At 40.8% G+C, this 22,573-nt stretch overlaps 2 protein-coding genes across 5 annotated transcripts in view; one reads left to right on the top strand and one right to left on the bottom strand.

Annotated features, from left to right (window-relative positions):
• LOC145350125 (myosin light chain kinase, smooth muscle-like) overlaps window positions 1-22,573 on the bottom strand; it is a 331,906-nt gene that overhangs the window by 246,631 nt on the left and 62,702 nt on the right. For 3 of the 4 annotated variants that reach the window (XM_080199061.1, XM_080199060.1, XM_080199063.1), the window contains exon 2: window positions 21,481-21,618. The gene's annotated coding sequence lies outside the window, so the exon portion shown is untranslated. Of the gene's footprint in view, window positions 1-19,354; window positions 19,427-21,480; window positions 21,619-22,573 lie in introns of those variants that run through there. The other variant, XM_080199062.1, reaches the window with a different exon arrangement.
• Window positions 3,373-22,573, top strand: part of LOC145350204 (tetraspanin-6-like) — a 136,616-nt gene continuing 117,415 nt past the window's right edge. The window contains exons 1-4 of the mRNA XM_080199267.1: window positions 3,373-3,460; window positions 7,008-7,184; window positions 10,512-10,621; window positions 10,755-10,865. Coding sequence (XP_080055393.1) covers window positions 3,373-3,460; window positions 7,008-7,184; window positions 10,512-10,621; window positions 10,755-10,865 — 486 coding nt within the window. The remainder of the gene's footprint in view (window positions 3,461-7,007; window positions 7,185-10,511; window positions 10,622-10,754; window positions 10,866-22,573) is intronic.

Genomic DNA, 22,573 nt, shown 5'->3' with positions numbered 1-22,573 from the left:
TCTTCATTATCCTGAGAGAAGTAGCACTGATATTCTGAAGGAGTTAATAACATGAGAAAAAACAGTAAAGTAGCAAAGGGTTAGTAATATGAAGAAGATGCTGAGATACTCACGAATTGCAATTCTAATGAAAGGTCACCAAATATCAGTGAGAGTTTTCCACTGGACATTGGGAGTCCCTGATTGTTCACACACCATCTTAGTAAGATGGCAAAATGGGTTCCTGAAGCCGGAAGCCCAATCTGAGGGCCTGCTGGTAGCCCCAGGTTGGCCCTGCTGAGGCAGGCAGCTAAATGTAAAGGTGCCTCAGCATGGAGGCTCCTTCAGCTGCCTGCAGAGAAGCTATCAAATAAAGAAGCTCAAAGCCAACAAGACTAATGAGGTGGAGGGGAAAGCCATCCACTCACAGATGTAGTTGCAGCCTTTCATCCCTGTGGCCCTGTGTGGTATCAATATCAAGAATTGTTCCAGAATATTTCCCCAGGTTAGTAAAGTTGCTGTGGGCCCCCTGCTTCAACGGCCACCTGGCTTGCTGCTGGGGAGCTGCCTTGGTTGAGCTAGTAGCTTCTGAAATGGGGCTGTTGAGGGGAGGGGTATGGGTTGAAGGGGAGGGGCGAGATCTTGCTGTGCACCAATGAGGTTGAACTTATCCATGTTATTTCCATGTGGCCCCCTAAGAGGAACCATAATTATGACAATGTGTCCATGGAGCAGGCAGCCAACCCAGATTCCTGCCCTTCAGTGAGCTGCCTTGAAACACTTCCACCTCTTTTTCTCTGCACTTCCCTGTCTCCGGAACCCCATTTGCAGATGTGCAGGTTGGTGGATTGGCCATACAAAATTGCCACTTAGTGTCCAAAGATGTGTCGCTTAGATGGATTAACCAAGGTAAATGTGTGGAGTTACAGGGATAATGTAGGTAAGATACTCGATGGGCCAAATGGCCTCTTCTGCACTGTAGGGATTCTATGACTCCACAGAGCTGAGAAAATTCATCAATAGATGGTATTGCCAAACCTGTTAAGTATTCCAATACTTTCAGTTTCTATTTACTGAATTAATAGTTCAGGAGTCAGAAGGTGTACCTTCAATCAAAAGGCAGAGGAGGGAATTCAAAGACAAACCCGATAATCAACAACACCATTTGATAGAAAGCCATATGATAGAATTTGCCGAGTCTTTAGAAATATCTCAAGTGTAAACCAACTAATCTGTCACACATATAAACTCAAAGTATCAGAGATAATTAACATAAGAGAGAAAGAACTTGCATTTTTAATGCTCTTGAATCCTTTCCTCATTCTCCTGACTTTCCCAAGTGCTTCACAGAAAATAGAATAGTTTTGATCTGCAGTCAAATTGTACTTGGCGAGATCGTTCAGATAGCAATGAGATAAATGATCTGATAATTTGCTTTCGCTGTTGTTGGTTAAGGGATGACTGTTGTCTTGGAAACCAGGAGATGTCCCTTGCTCTTCAAACAGTGGCACCTTAGGTCGCCATAGAAGACAAACTGAGCTCAGTTTAATATCTCATCACATAGGCAATAGATTCAGAGAACAGTATCATGTATTATCATATTGGCCATCTTGGATACATGAAAAGCTCACAGCAGCTCTCCAAACTTTGGGAAATATTTATTTCCCAATTATTTATTGGGCAATTATTTATCTTTATTGCTACAGTAGGAATGAAGACTGAGGTACGATAATTTAGCTTTAGGGAGATATTAAATACATTCTTCAAATTACAAACAGTACCTTCACAATTGAGTAATGCAGTTTTGTTTGTCTGAATGTGAACTTCGGCATTGACTTTGAAGCCAAGTAAATAATCACATTTCAGCATCAATTAGAGGTTAACACTTGAGCTGGTTCAATTTCAACTAAGAATACCATCAAATATACATGAAAATCTCTCAAGTGAATCAGCCATACAGTAAATAGACAAGGTCTGTACTCGTTGGAGTTTAAAAGGGTGAGGGGGGATCTTATAGAGACGTATAAGATAATGAAGGAATGGATAGGGTAGAGGTAGAGAGATTCTTCCCGCTTAGAAAGGATAGCAGGACTAGAGGGCACAGCCTCAAGATAAGGGGGGTGCAGTTTAGATCGGAGTTGAGGAGGAACTTCTTCACTCAAAGGGTGGTGAATCTCTGGAATTCTCTGCCTGTTGAAGTGGTGGACGCTACCTCACTAAATATATTTAAGTCACGGGTAGATAGGTTTTTGATAGACAAGGGAATTAAGGGTTATGTGGAGAAAGCGGGAAAGTGGAACTGATCCACTTCAGATCAGCCATGATCTTATTGAATGGCAGGGCAGGCTCAAAGGGCTAGATGGCCCACTCCTGCTCCTATTTCTTATGTTCTTAAAACTCAGATTAAAACAAAAAGAATTGATGAAAACATGTATACACAACTCTAAGTATAAGATATATTTAGAATTGATCAAAAATAAATATTGCCATTTCATTCCCATTAGAGAGAACTTGTCTCAATTCAACTCTCTGGCCCGAATGTAAGAAACATAGATAATAGCCTTCTTTAAGCACAAGCCGTCATTGGAGGCGATATGACTTGATGGGCAAGGGGGAAGGGGAGAGCGATGGATGTAAATGATTGACTAGTCTCATTCTCACGGGAGTTATCCCCAGTGCCCTAACCAATAATTATTCCTTGATCAACAATGCAAAAAAAAATCATGATCAAATTGCAGTTTGTGGGGCTTTGTTGTGGGCAGCATGGTGGCACAATGGTTAGCACTGCTAACTCACAGTGCCAGGGACCTGGGTTTGATTCCCAGCTTGGATCACTGTCTGTCCGGAGCCTGCAGGCTCTCCCTGTGTCTGTGTGGGTTTCCTTTGGATGCTCCAGCTTCCTCCCACAGTTCTAAAGATGTGCTGGTTAGGTGCACTGGCCTTGCTAAATTCTCCTTCAGTGTACCCAAACAGGTGCCAGAGTGTGGCAACTAGGGAATTTTTGCAGTAACCTCATTGCAGAGTTAATGCAAGCTTACAAATAAACTTTAAATGGTGACACAGTGGTTAGCACAGCTGCCTTACAGTGCTAGAGACCTGGGTTCAATTCCAGTCTTGGGTGACTGTGTGGAATTTGCACGATCTCCAGGTGTGTGTGTGTGTGTGTGTGTTTCCGCTGGGTGCTCCTGTTTCCTCCCACTGTCCAAAGATGTGCAAGTTAGGTGGATTGGCCATGGTAAATTGTCCCTTAGTGTCAGCAGGCTTAATGGGCTGAATGGTCTCCTTCTGCACTGTAGGTATTCTATGATTCTACGATATTCGCTGTCATATTTCCTACATTTCAACAGTTATTATGCTTAAAAAAGTACTTCATTGGTTGTAAAGTACTCTGAGATGTCCAGTGGTCATGAAAGGCACCATGTAAATGCGAATCCTTTTGCTAGTGACAAAGAAGGCTGTGTGCTTCTCACACTTGTTAAAGGTAAGGGGGCAAAGGAAAGAAGATGGTAGGCTGTGGATGAAAGAAGCCAGGGTTTATCTTTGTTTTCTAGGCCAACCCGAGACTAATCAGTAGTTTTTCATCAGTATTGGCAGAAGGGAGGAAGACTGAATACTGCTTGAAGTGGTCCAGCTAGACCTGGTACATATTGCTGAAATCAGTCCAAAGTTTAGTATGTTAAAAAAAAATCACTGTAACAAGTGTGTAATAGGCTGAGGTATATTTTACTGGACTATATATTTGACTTTTACAAAGTTTTGACATTTTCATGTTCTTTCGCTGATGAAAAACACCTGGAACATCTAATCCCTAACCAAGTGGCTGGCAGGCAATCTGTTTCTGATCTTCTGGAGGAATATGCAAGTCCAGGGTCAGGCAGAGCTAGGTTTTTTTCATTTTTTTCCTTGTAAACAAAAATGTGTACCTTTTGCTAAGTACATCTTCTGTTTGATAATGCAGGGAGAATCACAAAGCATCATCTCCTGGTTGCAAAGTCTCATAAATAACACTATTGTCTGAGCATATTGGGTTGAATTCTCCAATCACGCTTGCAACAGGGATTCTTCAGACCCGATGCTGTGAACAGAGATTTGGCTGAGCATCTAATTCTCCCTTCTTGCTGGCAGTGGCAGCGGAGCGTGCGAGACTGGAAAATTCCAGCCGTTATTAATATGTCAGTAGAACAAACCATTGCCCTACCCTAATCCAATGGTTCTCAAAGTGCAGTAAGGGTCCTCCAGATGTGGTACAGGCTAATCCAAGATACACGTCAGTGGCCTGCAATATCACAGCTGATGCCACACAAGAGAAAAGGCCAGGACACTCATCTCAACCTCCATCATGATATCACATAACAAGACCGTCTCCCACATGCACGGGACACATTGTCATAAGCGTGAGCGACAACAAGCAAGATTACTGTTAATGCCAACTTTCATAGAATTCCTACAGTGCAAAAGAAGGCCATTCAGTCCATCGAGTCTGCACCAACTCTCTCTGACAGAGTATTTTACCCATGCCCTTTCCCCCATCCTATCCCCATAACCCCACCCATCTACTTATGGTTAATCCTACACAACTTGGGATACTAAGGGGCAATTTACCATGGCCAAAGCAGCTAATCAATCCATCATTACCTTATTAAAATACAAATTAACATGTAATAACTTAACTTATGATATTTAATAAATATAGTGAACATAAATTTACTATTTCTTGTAGCAGAAAAACAGTGCAATGATGACAGTTTATCTAGCGTACGTACTATAGCTGTTCTTTCCACTAAGTCTGTTGATTATTTTTTGCGATGGCAAGCAAAAATGAGTGAGGTAGAATGAGTATAGAACTTTGCCACTCTTGGGTGGCATGATGGCACAGTGTTAGCATTGCTGCCTCACAGTGCCAAGGACTTGCGTTCAATTCCCGCCTTGGGTCACTGTCTGTGTGGACTTTGCACATTCTCCCCATGTCTGCATGGGTTTTCTCCAGGTGCTCTGGTTTCCTCCCATAGATGTGGGTATATGATAGCCAAGTTCCACACACATGAGGACGGTCTCAACAGGGATCTTGGGTTCATGTCGCACCATCTGTAACCCCCGTGACTTGCCTGGGTTTGCAAAACCTTACTTACTGTACTGTCTGGAGACAATACACATCTCTTTAACCTGTGATCAGTGCTCCTTCCACTCACATTGTCAGCCACTTCAGGTCTTGAACAGCAGGTTAGGTGTAAGGATTTGCATTCTAATCAGTAATCTCTAAACTGTCTGTGCTTTATATGCTCTGTCTGAGGCCAGAACTCTCCATTCACCTGACGAAGGGACTAACCCCGAAAGCTTGTGAGTCTATTATCAAATAAATCGGTTGGACTAAAACCTGGTGTTGTCAGACTTTTTACTGTGTTCCTCCCATAGTCCAGAGATGTGTGAGTTAGGTGGACTGACCTCGCTAAATTGACCCTAGTGTCAGGGGGTTGGCAGGGTGAATATGTGGGGTTGCAAAGCCTGGGTGGGATTGTGGTAGGTGCAGACTCGATGGACTGAATAACCTCCTTCTACACTTTAGAAATGGTCAGCAGTTAAAAGCATGAGACCCACTGCCCGAATCAAAACAATTGCATCAACAATTATAGATGCATCATTGGTGTTTATTGAACTGTTCAGAAAATAAACACAATAATTAAACAACACTAAATAACTATGTATTGTGCTTAACTCAACAGAATAACGGCAGCAGCAACACAATCACATTTTGTTCCTTCACAGAAAGACCAGATTTGTCCTTATCTTTGTTTACACAGCACCAGAGAGTTACTCATTGTTTTTTGGGCCAATTTTTACAGAAATAACCGTACAAGCTGGGCATTTTTATCTCACTGGTGACAGCTAGTCCTCACTGTATGACCAACATTGAATATAGAAAATGCAGAAGCGATTTTAAAAAAACACAAAAGGGCAAAGCGACAATATGAAAATAGACTAATAGTTAACGTTAAAGGAAATCCAAAAATCTTTTACAAGCACATAAATAGTGAAGGATAGATAAAGGGTGGGAATGATTAAAGATCAAAAGGAGGTTCTGTGATAGCAGAGGGCATGGCTAAGGTACTAAATGAGTACTTGCATCTGTCTTTGCTGGAGAAGAGGATACCGCATTGTAATAATGATCGAGTAACATAGGGTGGATAAAAATAGATAAAGGGGAGGCCTGGGATATATCCTAGATTGCTGGTGAATGTAAAGGTGAAAATTATGAAAACTCTGACTGCAACTTTCTATTCCTCATTAGATATGGAGGTGAGGCCAGAGAATTAAAAATGTTAGATCTCTGTTCAAAAAAGTGGAGTAAGATAAGTTGGGCAACAAGAGGCCAGTCAGGCTAATGCCAGTGATGGGGAAACTTTTAGAGACAATAATCCAAAACAGAATTCATTGGCACTCAGAAAAGCACGAGCTGATAAAGGAACACCAGCATGGGTTTGTTAAAGCAAATGCTGTTTGACTAATGTGTTTGAGTTCTTTGATGAAGTAATGAAAAGTGTTGATGAGGGCAGTACGATTATGTCATATGGACATTCAAAAGGTCTACATGGCCTACACAGTTGAAGAACTGTGAACACAGTAAGAAGTTTCATGACACCAGGTTAAAGTCCAAAAGATTTACTTGGAATCACTAGCTTTCAGAGCACTGCTCCTTCATCAGGTGAGTGGAGAGGTGGGTAGAAGAACTGTGAGTTGTGCCTGAGTGTGTTTTGTGCCTGTGAATTATGTATTGGGTGTGAGATATGTGCCCAGAATTGAACATCAAAGGTGGAATTTTCCTGTCCTGTCAGCTGTGGGAATTGTAGCGGGCAGGATCGGACTACGCAAAGATCCGTTAACCTTGGGTGGGATTTTCTGACCTTGGGGCAAGCGTGGCTGGAAAATCCCACTCAAAATGTTCAATGGACTTGTAAGCTCATGCGATTGAAGAGGTGAAATTGGCTAAGAAACAAAAGACTAGAAAAGAGTTATGAATTCTTGTTTCTCAGACTGGAGGAAAGTACGAAGTGGCATTACCCAATTGGTGATTTTCAGAGCACTCTTCTGTTTGCTATATATTAGTGACTTGGACTTGTCCGTACAGGGCACAGTTTCAAAGTCTGCTGATGATAAGAACATCAAAAATGCAGTAAACAATAAGGAGGATATTTACAGACTTCAGGAAGGTAGGCTGATGAAATGGGCTGACACATGAAATTTAACACAGGTGATGTATTTTGGAAAGTAGAATGAGGAGAGGTAGTACAAAATAAATAACACATCTTAAAGGGAGCAAAGGAGCAGATTAGGTACACATATCTTTGAAGGTGGATCTATGAGTTGAGGAAATAGTTAAAAAAGCCTTGGTTTTAATGCTAGAGACATAGAATACATTGGAAGAAAGTTATGCTAAACCTTTACAAAATAAAGTTAGGCCTCAACTTGAATTTGATGTTTAATTCTGGGCACACATCTCACACACTATTAGGTAATTCACAGGTGCTACTCACATCTCAAACACAACTCACAGTTCTTCAACTGTGACGGCATCACACAAACACAAACACACCTGTAAATACGCTTACTCACAACTCAATCACCTTTCAATTCAGGCAATAAACAGCAGATAGAAGACAGTATTATGGACCCTGACCAGGAAAGGGCAACCATGTCTACATACCACCATTCCCCTTGAGGAGATAGCACTCTTTCAAGAAGAGAGTTAGAGGCTTGTGGCTAGAGGAGGGGTCATCTTGCCTAGAGGCATGAGACTATCCCAGCTTCCTTACTGATGCACACTTTTGATCTTCATGTTGTCTCATCACACTTTTATTTTCCCACAGCAGCCACACACATTGCACCCTAACCTTTCCATCTTTATTACTGACTGCAGACTCCAGGGAAGGATCCACATCACCCTGCTTCCACTTAACACCAGCCCCTCTCCACAGCCACTTTGCATCAGACCCCCTCCCCCCTCCCCCACATTGAAGAAGAGGAGGCAGAGACTGAGGAAGAATGCATTATATCAATTGGTTCCAATGTCACAGGCACCAGCTCAGAAACCAGGACCACAGATGACTTAGGGTGCTAGGTTAAAGAGAGATTTTCACAGTAGAATGTACCAAGCACCAGTCAGTAGCAGCCATGCTGGATGAAGGGACATCGCTCAGTGGGGAAAGGTCACATATTACTTCTGCTTTTGAGGAGTCAGAAGAAGATCTTGTAAGGCCAAGCTCCTGAAGAAAGGTGAAGGATGCGACAAAACCAAATTCCAAATAGAGAGCCAGACTAAAACATACTGGTCATGCCTGGGAGCGTGGAAGAATCTGTCTCCATCTTGAATTGTGATTTGACATAGAACCTAGAACCCACCATCTCAAGTGTGGATCCCAGACTTATCCAGGTTCCGGGGAAACGTATCATTGCTCTTCCTCTTGAGCCTTCTACAGAGCTGGCAGTGGACACTGCTCCTGTGTGGACTGTGGGCTAAAAACTGCCATTTGAGCTCAGAGTCTATCCTAGGCACCAGATCCTCCCAGGTGACTAACTGTCCCTTTTTCTCAAATAATCCCTCAGGTTGTACCCTCAATTGATTCCTTTCAACTCCTTAGAGAATCACAGTCAAAACAGAAGCCCAATGAATTGCCTCCTCCCTCCTGGTTCTCACTGCTCACAAAGGTGCTGAAAGTAAATTTGATGAATGATTCCCAAAGCTAATTGGGCACCTGAGAGCAATAAACTTGCAGGAGTATGGGGGTGGAATGGGGGAATAGGATTGATTGAAATGCTCCACAGTGATGGATGTGGCGGACCAAATGGCAGCAAGAAGACTATAACAATATTTTGACATTTACCATATCCCAGGTGTCTTATACAGTACCAGGTTTCAAAACATGCTGTTTTGCAGCAAGTAGCACAATGAACAGTATTTATTATCATTCAACTATTTTTATTACACTGTTACATTTTTACATAGAAACTGCATGTTGGATATTCACGGACTGCTGCTTTTGTGATTGGGGGAGTTTTGTGTATTCAGTTCCTGGAACAACACTGATAGTGTCTTTTTTCAGTTTGTTTCATTGCAAACTTTCTACTTTTAAAAATGTTAATCTCAATATTTTGCTAAGGTTAGCTTGAAATTTAACACTTCTATTTATAAATAGAGCAGAGTGCTTAATTCCTTTCACTGTTAACTGCCACAGGGCGAAAGGGCTGCCGCTGCACAAGGTCAGCAGATATAATAGTTACATCACACATTTACATGTTGCCATTCAACTGTAAGCTGGCAAAAATGTACTCCCCAATAAGTGGCTCGGAAGAATGTTGAACAGTTTATTTTCCTTTGTGACCTGTTTAGAATAGGTTTTATCAATGCTCTATCTCAGAGTCATAATTAGTTGAAAAATAGAAATCTGGATATCTTTCATATTGGCTGTACTTTTTAAAAAGTATTTCAGAAAATGTGAGCATCGCAGGCTAGGGCCAGCATTTGTTACACATCCCTAATTGCCCTCAAGAAGGTGGTGATGAGCCTTCTTCTTGAACCTCTGCAGTCCATCTTGTGCTGTAAGGAAGACTCCAATATATCAGATAAAAAGGAAGTGTAGATGTGATCTCAAAGTTTGAAAATCATCTTATCCAGTGCTTCTGTCCAAGGAAAATTTATAACTTGATGTAAAGTTTTGCCCAATTAGAATAAGTTTATTTTATTCTGTTTATCTGATTTAACTGTGTTGAAATTATCCAGTTAGAAACCCTCCAAACAATCGAAGAGCCTTTATGTATTCACAGCTAATGTGAATAGGGTGCTTTTACCTATGCTGTTTGTCTTTCAATAAATTGCTTGCATCTGGAGCAGCATATTCATTCCAACAAATGACATGCAATTCTGCTATCCTCAATTGATAGAAAAGGCCAGCTAGCACATTATCTAAAATTCAAAATCACATTGCATGATAACTCAACAAGTGGACTCTGTGGTTTGTTTTAACCATTTTCCCCAAGAATCCAAGTAAGTACCTGGAGCCACTTGTCTAACCTCCAGCGCTGACAACATCAAAGGATTAGGTGGAGGCTGCCTAATTTAGTGTTGACATTTCAGATAGATCCGTCTTCTCCCTGTGATGTGATTGATTAAGGCTGCAGGCCTGGAAACTCAGTCCCTGAATGTTCTTACCCAGCCACTTACCTTTACACTGCTGGCCTTCTTTGGGGCACATTAGCAACCTGCATAAACATATGTATCCAGGTCATGCCCTAACTCCTGGCCAATCTCCTACAATCTAATAGGAAAGACTCAAGGTTTTGGCTCCATTGTACTTTGCTGCATGGTTTTTCACATTGGCCTATATTAGTCCTGCATTATTTTGCACTCCTGTTGGACTGCTTAATCTTGTACTCATTAGCAATTTGTTTGTATGAGCGAGAGTGCTTTTTCATGTCCTGAAAATAACATGAAATCTACTAGAGCTCCAGTCAGCAAATGAGTTCATTCTATCTCTGAACAGACAGTAACACGAGGATCCACTACCATTCTGGAGCTAATGCTGGACATGTCTTCAACTGTGTTGGAAACATTGATGTGAATGGCAGTGTTTATTATAAACGAGACTCACAGGTAAATAATTGGCTCAAACAGCTAGCAATTATATACAGAGGAAGCAGATTACACCTTTGTTCAAAAAGACAATTCCATTCAGAGCAAGGTTTCCAAGGACATTCTTCATGATTTCCTGTATGTTGTGCACCAGTTTCTGGTTCAGAGTTGGACATACAATGCTAATGCAAATGACAACTTCAACCTGATGATCACCACAAAGAAAACTGAAGCAAGTACCAATGTGCTCCAGGAAAACCCTACCGTGAGCCCAAGGTTTCAGTCCATGGCCAGAAGCACCAATCAAATAAACTGTTGCTTCCTGGATGATGTTGAGTTCCTTCACTGTTGTTGTGGGTGGACCCATTCAGCTGAGTGGTGATTACTCCAGAGATTCACAGCAATGGATAAGTTCATTTATCTCCAGAGCACACTCTCTTGAGCTCTCTGTATTGACAATGAATCACATGCAAGGAGTGCCAAAGCAAGTATAGCCTTCAGCAGACTTCAAACATTAGTCTGGGAACAAACAGGAGTAAGTCTGCCTGCCAAACTGAAAACCAATATTGCTGCCCAGTCTGCTTGACAAGACTTGGACTGCGTACCAGTGTCATGCCAATAAGCTCAACCAGTTTCAGCTGCCTTTCAGGGGTTCTGAAGATCAAATAGTAGGACAAAGTACCAAACACCAACGCTCTGTCAATCTGGCATTGCAAGCATCCACACCACATTGAGACAGCCACAACTAAGTTGACGTAGTCATTAACCAGAATGCCTGGCACTCGCTTACCATAGAAACTCTGTGCTTGTGATGTGCTCTAAGGGAAAACTACAAGAACACTTGACTTAGGACTTTTCATATTGACTTTGAGTCCTGGGAGAAGATTACCCAGGATCGCTGCATCTGGTGGAACTAAATAAACAACAATATGGTATCCTTGGAAAGCAAGTGCCTATCAGAGGCAGAGAGAAAACACAAAGAGATGAAATCCTGAGCCAGCAACACATGCAAAACTCAATTATCGGTAGTATCTTATCCTATTTGCAGCAGAAACTTCCAGATACAAATTAGCCTTAGCAGTCACCTGAGGAGAGGTTAAACAGTTCAGGCCAGAACTCGCTGGAGTTAGAAGGACGAGAGGGGATTCTGATCAAGGTATATAAAATACTAAAAGGGATTGATAAAGTAAACATAGACCAAATGTTTCCTCCAATGGGGCAATCTAGAACAAGAGGTCACAGGTATAGGTTGAGAGGTGGTAGATTTAAAACTGAGATGAGGAGGAACTACTTCTCACAGAGAGTGGTGAATTTGTGGGACTTGCTGCCCCATAGCGCGGTGGAGTCTGAATCATTAAATGGTTCCAAGGAGATGGATATATTCCTGATTAAAAAAATACACTAAAGGATATGGGGAACAGATAGGGAGGAGGATTTGAGATCAGGAAGAGATCAGCCATGATCTGATTGAATGATAAAGTAAGCTTGTAGGGCTGAATTGCCTACTTCTGGTCCAAATTCCTATGTTCCCACCAGAACCCTAACAAACACAGCCCCTCACGTGAGGTGTAGTGATCCTCAGGTTAAATCGCCACTAATCAGCTCTCCCTCTCAGAAGGGAGAGTGGCCTTTGGTCATCTGGGACTTCACTATCTTCATACCCATACTTTTTTTCTATTTGGGGAATAGTTGGGGAAGTGGTGGAAGGATTCCTGAGCTGATTATTAGCCTGTTGACCATGTTGAATGCTCCTTCTGTGTCCAACAAGTCCTGGCATTGGACTCAAACCTGATTCAAAGAAGTGGATAAATTCATATATCTTGGGAGCACACACCCTTGAGCTCTCTGTGGTGGTAGGGGTACTACCACTGCGCCACAAGGCATCCAGCACTCTCCGGGAGTTTAGAAACAAGGCCAGACCAATAAAAGAAGTGGTTAAAAACAAGCTTGTAAAGGAATCAGAGGAAAGTTAGTGGAAATGACATTGGAATTAGCACAATGATCCAGAATGCTGCTGGAAGGACAAAAGGAAGAAAACTTGTGTGTTTGTATGTAAGTTTATGTTGGTGTTTGGTCTCTGTGGGCATTAAGTTGTTCAACAGTAAATATGAATGTGTTATGAAATGTGTCTGAACAGAGTTGTATTTAATGGGCTAAGTTAAAGAAGAAACTAAAGAACTCCTGATAAAAATATGAATTTGACTGATAGAATGACCGTGAAAGGCTGCTGCCTAACCTCTTGGACTGTGTCTGTTCTGTAAGAAATTATTTTTTCTCTGTAGTTCCTAATTACAGTTGTTGAAAGGCAGTTGAAGATAGAATTGGGGCGGTTGACGTAATTGATTTATTTCTGTCTCCTTCCTTTAAACACACGTGGCACTCTTTTCTGTCTCTATGAGGATTTATTTTTGTGTGCATCATATTTATGTGCTTGAATTTGTGACTTTCTGATTTAGATTACAGGGGAAGCATGCTTTATTTGAAAATTTTCAATGATATAATAAATTGCGAGTTGGTATGGATCAATCTTGGATTAAAATTGCTGCAAAGATTTGAGGATTTTGATTCTTATCACAGTTCTCAAAAGACTAGGAGGGATTTAATTTAATTTTGGATGTTGCTAATTGAAATTTAGAAACACACATCTTTGGATGATGTAAATTGAAAAGAACAAACCAAGGCCAGAATTTTATCTTACCCCAGACCCCTAGTGGTGTGGGGGAGCGTAACATAGCATGGGATCCCATTTACCTTGGCCCAGATTTGATTTCATAGTGGGGGGACAGTAAGATCACCCATGCCCCTAATGAGGCCCTTACATGACCATTTAATGGCCAGTTAAGGGCCTTTTCCTACCCAGTCTCAATTTTTAGGCAGGGGGGTGCCCAATGATTGAGGGTGAGAAACAGAAAAAATTCTCACTCTTGCTTTCCAGTGAGGGAGCCTCCATTGGAAGGCCCCTTCAGGTTTGGGACATCCCGACCTCATGGACGAGACACCTAATATGGAATTGTCAGGGTGCAGCCTATTTTTCATTTTTATAATGGCGGAAAAGCCATGGAAGAAGACGGTGGGCTGCTTCTTGAAACACTTCTGTGGAATGTCATAAGAACATAAGAACATAAGAAATAGGAGCAGGAGTAGGCCATCCAGCCCTTCGTGCCTGCCCCGCCATTCAATAAGATCATGGCTAATCTGTCGTGGCTCAGTTCCACATTCCCGCCCTCTCCCCATAACCTTTAATCCCCTCTCTTATGATTAACCTCCAACAGACACAACATTTTCCTTTGTGTCAGGTATCTAGACATTGGCTTGTTCCTTGATGTCTTGATGTTGAAGACAGCTATTCTCACATTTGTCTGGAATTCAATTGTTCTCCAAATCTACATCAAGTGGCAATGTGTTCATGATATTAGTGTACACAAACTTGATTCAAACTCTTTGATTCAGGAGATTAAAACCTGCTGTAAAAAGGATACCAATACTTGCTAAAACAGTGTACAAAACAATTCTTCATTGTTTAAACATGACTTTATACACAGAACAGAAGTTGAGTACATTCTTTTGATTCCTTCCTCCAAAAAAAATGTTGGTTATGATTTTACTGGCTCGCCCCGCCCATTGATGGGGCGGATCACCACTTCTGGTGGTACTGCTAGTCAATCAGATGGACGGCACCAATTGGAGGCAGGAGTCTCCTTCCCCAGGCACGGGCAGAAGGCCCACCTCAAATGTTAATGGCTGCAGGGCTGCCATGTGGAGCTGAGGGGAGTTCCCAGCTGAACTTTTCAGGAAACCCTGCCACCCGTTAACTTGCTTCTCATGAACTTAGTAAGAAAGTATAGAAGCTGGCTGACCTTCAGCCTTGTGGAGAATCTTCAAGCCTCTAATAAGATAGGTCATATTCTGTATAAAATAATTCAATATGGTGATTACATCAACAATACTTATGCTTCAGCTTAACCAAACAATCAGAAACAGACTTATACACAGACATTCTATCGCAAAGGCATTCCAATTATAGTATTCTAAACATTGGCCTGAGTTTCATATACAAAGATAGTGATTTGGAGTTTAAAAATTGTCAAATCATGGCCAACATTTGCTGCAGATACAGCTTGAGAGGTCAGTTGACTTGTCTAGAGATGTAGTTCAGTCTTATGGTCATCATAATAACAAACATGTTATGTTGCTGCACTAGTAATTCATAGGCCTGCAAGAATAATCCCAGAGCCTTGAGTTCAAATCTCACCACAACAGTTGATAAATTTAAATTCAGTTAATTCAATCAAAATATGGAATTTTATAATAGTGACCATGAAACTACTGGATTGCTGTTTAAACACATCTACTTCACTAATGTCCTTTGTGGAGCAGTACAGTATGAAAAAGTAGTAATTCCTTTAAAAGATCTGTGGAATTTGTAATTGTTTTTAATGTTTGAAAAGGACTTTTGAGAGTTTGCATCAATTGTAAAGGAATCAATTGCCATTTTCTTGGGCAATAAGAAATACTGACCATGTGACCTGACAAGGACTAGGTCGCCAACCAATCACAACACTTTCTTCCCTTTATATTTTGTATTCTACTTAATTAGCCTGATGAGTGCCAGACAAAAAGTTTCAACAATATGTGTTTTAGCAGCAATCTTTCACTTGTTTGTTCATTCCTGTGATTTGCACTCATTTGAATATGTGTTTAAGTTACATAACGTGAAATCTTTTTGGTAATTTCTTATCTGGAGGGCATTTGGGGATTATATCAGAAGGAAATCTGTTGCTATATTTGTCCTTGCCTGTATAAAACTCCAGGCCACAGGGATGCTTCCCTCTCAAATGGTCTAGTGTGCCATTTAATTGTATTCAAGAAGGTGGCTCACCGCCACTTTCTCTAGCGATGGACAGCAACCACATCCCATGAATGAATAGAACAAATCGCAAGTCACCTGAAAATCAAAGTGGTGAACTGAAGCTTCCTGCTGCATCCTTTTTCACTTTGATTTAATTCCATCAGATATTTCTCTTGTGTAGATTGCTAAGGACCATTGCAACACATTAGTCCTTGAACACTATGAGCTAGGGGATTTTTGCACTGAAGATGTTGTCTTCCAGATGAAACAATATTCCCTCTCAGATGGACATAAGAATACAAGAAATAAGAGCAGTAGAAGGTCATTTGGCCCTTTTGGCCTGTTTTGTCCATCATTCAGCAAGATCATAATAGATCATAGAAGCATACAATCCATACAGTGCAGAAAGAGGCCATTCAACCCATCTAGTCTACACCAACCACAATCCCACCCAGGCCCAATCCCCACATATTTACCCTGCTAATCCCTTGACACGAGGGCCAATTTAGCATGGCCAATCAACTTAACCCACACATCTTTGAACTGTTGGAGGAAATCGGAGCAGCCAGAGGAAACCCACACAGACATGGGGAGAACGTGCAAACTCCACACAGACAATGACCCTAGGTCAAGATTCGAACCCAGGTCCCTGGTGCAATGAGGTGGCAGTGCTAACCACTGTGTCACCATGCCACCTACAAGGCTCCTACCTCAGGAGCTCCTACCTCAGGATCTCCTATCTCAACTCCACTTTCATGCACTATTCCTACATTTCATATTTTCCTTAATACTCAATCTGTTGACCCCTGTCATGAATAAACTAAATAACTGAGTTTTCCAAAGATTCACTACTCTAATATAAAAGATTCCATGGCACTATTTTGATAAAGAGCAGGGAAGATCCCGCGGTGGCCTGGACAATATTTACCCCCAGATTATCTCATCATTATCAACTATTTGTGAGAGTTTAGTGTGGGCAAATCAACTGCTGTGTTCTTCAATTACAACAGTAACTATTGTTCAGAAGTAATTCATTGGCTATAAGATGCTTTGGGACATTCTGAGGCCATAACAAGTGTAATATTATCATGTCTTTCTTTGAAATACGATTTCACACAATCAATATTTGATAATTTACATATTGTCCATGCACCAAATTGGTCGAAGCTGGATGGCAATGCTCATATTTCTCAATCAGAAGGCTGCGAGTTTAAATATGTGATGATACTGTGCCTTTAAAGAATATATTTTAGTCATGTTTCTGTGCTGAATGTGCTTGCTAGTCCCTTTTATTTTATTGGAGTCTTTTGTCTGGATCCAGCAGCACTGTATTGTTTCTGCAGCAGCATAATTGATCTTAATGATAGCAACGTTTGTTTTAATCTGAACTAATGCAGAATTCTGTTGTTTTTGTGTTTTGCCCTGGGATCTTTCAGAGTGGGGCTTGATTAGGTTGACTGACAGGTAAGGTAATTTGAAAGGGTGAGGCTAGGCTTTCACTGAGAACTTAAAGCAGTCTGAGATTCTACTATTTGGAGGTGGAGCTTTCTTTGAAAGCTGCTGCATGAGAACTGGAAAACAGAGCTCTGTCTGGATCACTATTTAGTACCCAAATCTAGCACCCACATAAGCATCTTTGCTTTCCGTGCTAACTGGTTTTAAAGAAGGGATTAATATCTATGTGAGGATACTGCTAAATTGGAACAATCGAGATAGTTAGCTGTTAAGAAGTATATTTTGTCATATTTAAGTATTTTAACTGGTAAAAGTTATGCTAATTATTTTTGTTATATTCTAACTGTGATTTTAAAATAGTTTTGGTTTGATTAAAGCTTCCTAGTGGGTCACTTGAATCATATCTGGAGTGAAACACCTTATACTCACCAATGCTAAAAACAAATGTAAAAGTTAGAGTCTAGGCTAACTTCATAAAGTATCTTAGAGTTTCTGATCTTGTGTGTAACAAGCGCAATTGTAAGAAATTGTGCACACAACCTAGTTGACATTTCTGAGGGTGTGCATCACTATTGGAGGTGCTGTCTATTGGATGAGATATAATTCCAGATTACCCCAATCTGACTAATCCTCCTGACCACATGCAGCTACAACTGACCAGACATGCCTATTCCCACCATCTAACTAACCCCACAACCCAATCTGACTAGTCTTCGATCTGACTACACCTTCCCGTCCAATATGACTACACCCCTACCCAACTACTATCCCCAACCACCTACCATTTTACCTATCACCACCTAACATCTGACCCATCTGCCAGCACACCAAATACCACCTTATCTACATGTCACCCTACTCACCAACTACCTCAGCTACCTGCCACCATACCACCTCATCCAACTACCATCCTACCCAATTACTCACTTGTCTCACCTGCCTAGCCATTCACTTATTCATTCATTCATCCATTTATTAACATCCACACTGAATCTTTAAACTTGTCATATGGCAGCTCATGCCAAAGAAAGGGGTCATGTGTGGGATTACGGGGAATAGGGCCTGAGTGGGATTGTGGTTGGTACAGACTCAATAAGCCAAATAGCCTCCTTCTGGACTGTAGGGATTCTATGACTCTATGACCTGTCTTCCCGATTCGATTGCGATTCAGTGGAGTTCTCCGAAGGTCACTGTGCTCTGTATTTCTGGGAAGACCTGACAAGAAATGCAGAACAACATTGAGGTGGGGTGGGGGGGGCGGGGGGGGTGGGGTGGTCGGTGTGGAGGGATGTCTAAGCGCAGCAGCAATCAGAAGATGATTGCTGTTCTTCAGAAGATCCTGATAATTCTCATTTTTCTGGCTAAGATCATCCTATCTATGAGGGGTGTATTAAGAAAAAGACAGATGTTACAATAGGAAGACAGTGAAGTTAATATTCTGGTAGGACTAAATCAAATGGGTGAAATACGTTCTTTATACAAACTTATCTTCTGTTAATATGTGATCTTTAACTGTATGGCAACTTTGCTTACTTTCTGCTGGCCTCAGATTAATGAATCGCTAAAGTTCAGCTAAAAACAATTTCATCTGGTAGCTGTTGAAATGGTACATTTGTGGGATTAAAATGTTGCTAAGTAAACAGGCCAAATATTGGACATCTGTTGACAGCTACATATGGAGCAGGATTGAACAGAACAATGGACAAGTCCACGGAGAAAACAGTCAGCTGTGAGCAGATGAGGATCTACCCAAGGAAAGGTTAGGAGGAACAAAATTAGGGATTGAATAATATATTTTATATTGAATCTCCAATTGATGAGTGCTGTCAGGAAATTCTATGGGCCTTTCAAAAATTATTTGCAGAAAATGTATTGGAGTTAAACTCCAACACCCTGTTTTTTAAATGTACTTCTACAATTTCTCCAATGATAAACTGAGCAAACATTTGGCGAGATGAGATTTCAAAATAATCAATATGCTCATGATAAAGTTCTGATCCAACTCATTTGATTTAGTTTGAGAATCTGAGCAGTATGTACTTCCCACATTAACAGGTTGTATGATTTGACTTGAGCAAAACGGTTTCTAGCTGTCCTTTCTTGTCATCCATCCTTCAATGCCCTTTCTACCTCACTGCCTGTGCCTGATTCTGTATTTTATTTCTTGTCGTTCATTGCCAGAAAAGGAAAGCCTGCCAGATCCCCTGCTGAACACCCAGGACCAGCAACACAATAGACACGAGTCATTTATCAAATGCTGAGACAAGCTGGTGAACAACTCATCACCAACAGACTATAAAGAAACAACATCAAAGCCAGTTCATTTGCATCCTAACCACCTGCCATCTCGGAGCCTACTTTATAAACTAGTGTTAATAGAATGCCTTGAGATGAACCATTTAAAGGAAACTTTTTTAACATCACAAATGGACAAATGGTAAATATATTACCTTGGCATATTGGTGTGGCACAAGTGGTTGGTTCAAATGGACACCCACACTGTTTCCAGGACTGGAATGGATCTTCTGCTTTAACCAAAAAGGATCTTGCTATAATTGGATTCAATAAACTTATTTCAACATCTTATAAACCAATCAGGTTTATAAGATTATTATACATTGGGACTGTATCTTTAAATTTAGGGTAAATGAGAAGGTCATGTGACCTGTTCTGGTTTGATTGTTGGAGTCCGAAGGAAGACTTGAATTGACTGAGAAGATGGCACAATATACTTAAAGACAATGTCACCGAATATATCACAAGTAGACTCAGGGCGGGATTTTCCAGCTGTGCTCACCCCAAAGTCGGATATCCCACCCGAGGTCAACAGACATTTGTATGGTCCTTGTCCTGTCCACTAAAATTTCTGTGCCAGGTGGGACAGTAAATTTCCACCCTCTGAGCCTCCCAAAGTCCAAGAAAATTGTTGTTGGTTTCAGGTTGTAAACAGTTGTATTGTATATTATCCACATATTTCTAAGATGAAAAGAAATGGGTTACAAGATAGTTAATTAGCATCTCTACCTAGTGAGCAAACATGTTTGTCTTGGGGAAGGGGCAGAGGAAGCCACTTTTGAGATCAGGTTACATGCTTCCCTAAAAGTCCATGAATATTGGACACAGACAGCAGTTTTGTTTTGATGTGTTATTTTGCCAACTGAGAAGCAGAGACCATGAGATAGTGGCAGCCAATATGGTACCTGAAGCAGAAAAATGCTGACTCTATTGTTCACTACACAAACATGAATGGGAGCTTGCAGTCAGATTGAAAAGGTCAGTTTGTAAGAATTTAAAGGAGCCTTGGAGATTCATCCAGCTAAAGGCCAGAGGGAAAGAATCTACAATATAACTGTCACTGTGGAAGTCCATTCTGAGATCAGAAATAAAAATAGAAACTGCTGGAAAGACACAGCAGATCTGGCAGCATCTGTGGAGACAGAAATTGAGTTAATGCTTAGGCTCCAGACCAGTTTATCACCAGCAGCTGTGAATGGCAACCATTCATCCTTCATTGTCTTGCAATGACTTATGGCGTGTGTAGCTAACAGATGTATTGATCATATTGTCACATGATTGAAACTGACTTGTGATAACCTATCTTATTCTTCCCAGGACAGACCAGTTGCAGGTCATCTGGGTCAAACAGCACAAAGGGAACCCAGCGCTCAGAAAGAAGTACAGAATCCTGCTGAACAATCAATTAACTCAGACAGTGAGAGAGATGCTAGTTTATTCCCACCTGCAAGAGTACATCTCTTTTCTACAGAATCATGGCCACAATTTAATGTGAAACCCCATGACTTTTAACCTCCATTTATCTTCACAGATGAAAAGAATGAACTCATTAGGCTTGCAATGCTTCTCATTTTCAATTACTAATTCAAAATGCATGATTTGTTTCTTGTTATTCTGCTGATAACCAAAATGTATTCTTCATCTCTAGTACCCATGCTTTCTTGTGTGTTTGTGTGTGTGTGTGTTTACATTCTGAGTGCTGTGTAAATAAATGTTTATCTTTTCTTTCCATTTAAACTTCCCAGAAAGCCTTTTTCATGTCTATTCTCTAAAGTCAAGCCACTGGAAAGGTTTAGAACAGTTTTTAAACTCATTGGGCAGAGTTTTCCAGTCCTGTCTGCATTGGGACCAGAAATCCCTGTCCAAAGTCAATGGATCTTCTGCTGGTCCATCAAACACTCTGTCCCACTCCCTATGACTTCCATTGCAAATCCTACCGATATATCTTGTTGTGAACAAGGAAGTGTAGGGGAAAAGAGGAAGAGATTATCCCACTATATCTAATAATGTATTATTTGCAGTACTGGCTATCTTTACAACATCATATCTAATAAAGCAATATTCCATTATTGCATATGGGGAATTAATGACTGTGTGTGACCAAATATTCCCTCTACCACATAATACATTATTGTAAGCTAAATAAAAGTCTGTCACTATTTCCTTGCTGGATTGACAGAAACATCTTTTCTCAAAGTATGCATTTTATAAGATAAAATTGTTCTATGCCAAGAGTAGGGGAAAAGACAATGTCTATAAAATATAGAAAAGAGGATCCCACCTGAATCAATCCTAATCCTCTTCAGGTTTGACAGCTGATAACTGGTCTGAAGTAACCGGAGACAATCCAGGACAATAGGAGTGAAAAAACTTCCAAGTATTTTGTTGGACTCCAAAGCAGCAGAGTAGTACGACGTCTCTACACACAACAGAAAATGCACATGGTTAAAGTTCTTACTTCGATAGCAAATTCAATCCTGTTTGCCAAATAAAATGCAAAATATATAGAGAAATTTGTGAAACAAATCAAGCTTATGCTGATAATTTAACAGTATTATAAAATTTGATGAAAATTGCAGTAAGTATGTTGTTGGTAACAGTCTTTAGTAACCTCTCCTGCTTTTAATTCTTCAAATCTTATCAAGTGAGCAGCGTAACAACAATGTAATGTTCTCAACTTGTAAGGTACATTTCATCATCAATCAGGTGACAAAAAGCTTAGTCTTAAAAGTCTGAGAAGAGACATCTATAATATATTCAGTTCAATACATGGGGCAGAGATTTAATTGAAATCTCATTTTAAGTATCTAAATTACTTCTTAAGTTGTCATAGGTACTTTCAACATTACAGGTGACACATTTCTTTGTCAGTCTATGACCCACACAATTACTATTACTTTATAATGAGAGCATATTACCCTGGGAATGAATCATTTGACACAAGGTTTTTGCTTTTATTTATGATTAGTTGCACTCCTAGTGTACCTTTGCTTTGTGTTTACCAATTTTCAAAAAGGAGCAGAGACTGATATGATTCCTAAAACTCTGTCTTGACACCTTTCTTTCCTCTTACAATCCATAGAATCTTTACAGTGCAGAAGGAGGCCATTTAGTCTATTGAGCCTGCAGACTCTCTGACAGACCATCTTACCCAGGCCCTATCCCCAGAACACTACATATTACCCAACTAATACCTCCTAGTCTACACATCTTAAGACACTAAGGGGCAACTTAGTATGACCAACCGTCCTCTCCTGCACATCTTTGGAGGGTGGTGTAAACCAAAGCACACGGAGGAAATCCAAACAGACATAGGGAGAACATGCAAACGCCACACAGACAAGTGACCCAAGGCTGGAATTGAACCCAGGTCC

This window comes from Carcharhinus amblyrhynchos, chromosome 11, assembly GCF_965287045.1.
Source record: "Carcharhinus amblyrhynchos chromosome 11, sCarAmb.v2.hapA, whole genome shotgun sequence".
NCBI lineage: Eukaryota > Metazoa > Chordata > Chondrichthyes > Carcharhiniformes > Carcharhinidae > Carcharhinus > Carcharhinus amblyrhynchos.
The sequence above is the reverse complement of the archived record's forward strand: the minus strand, read 5'-3'. Positions and strand labels throughout refer to the sequence as shown.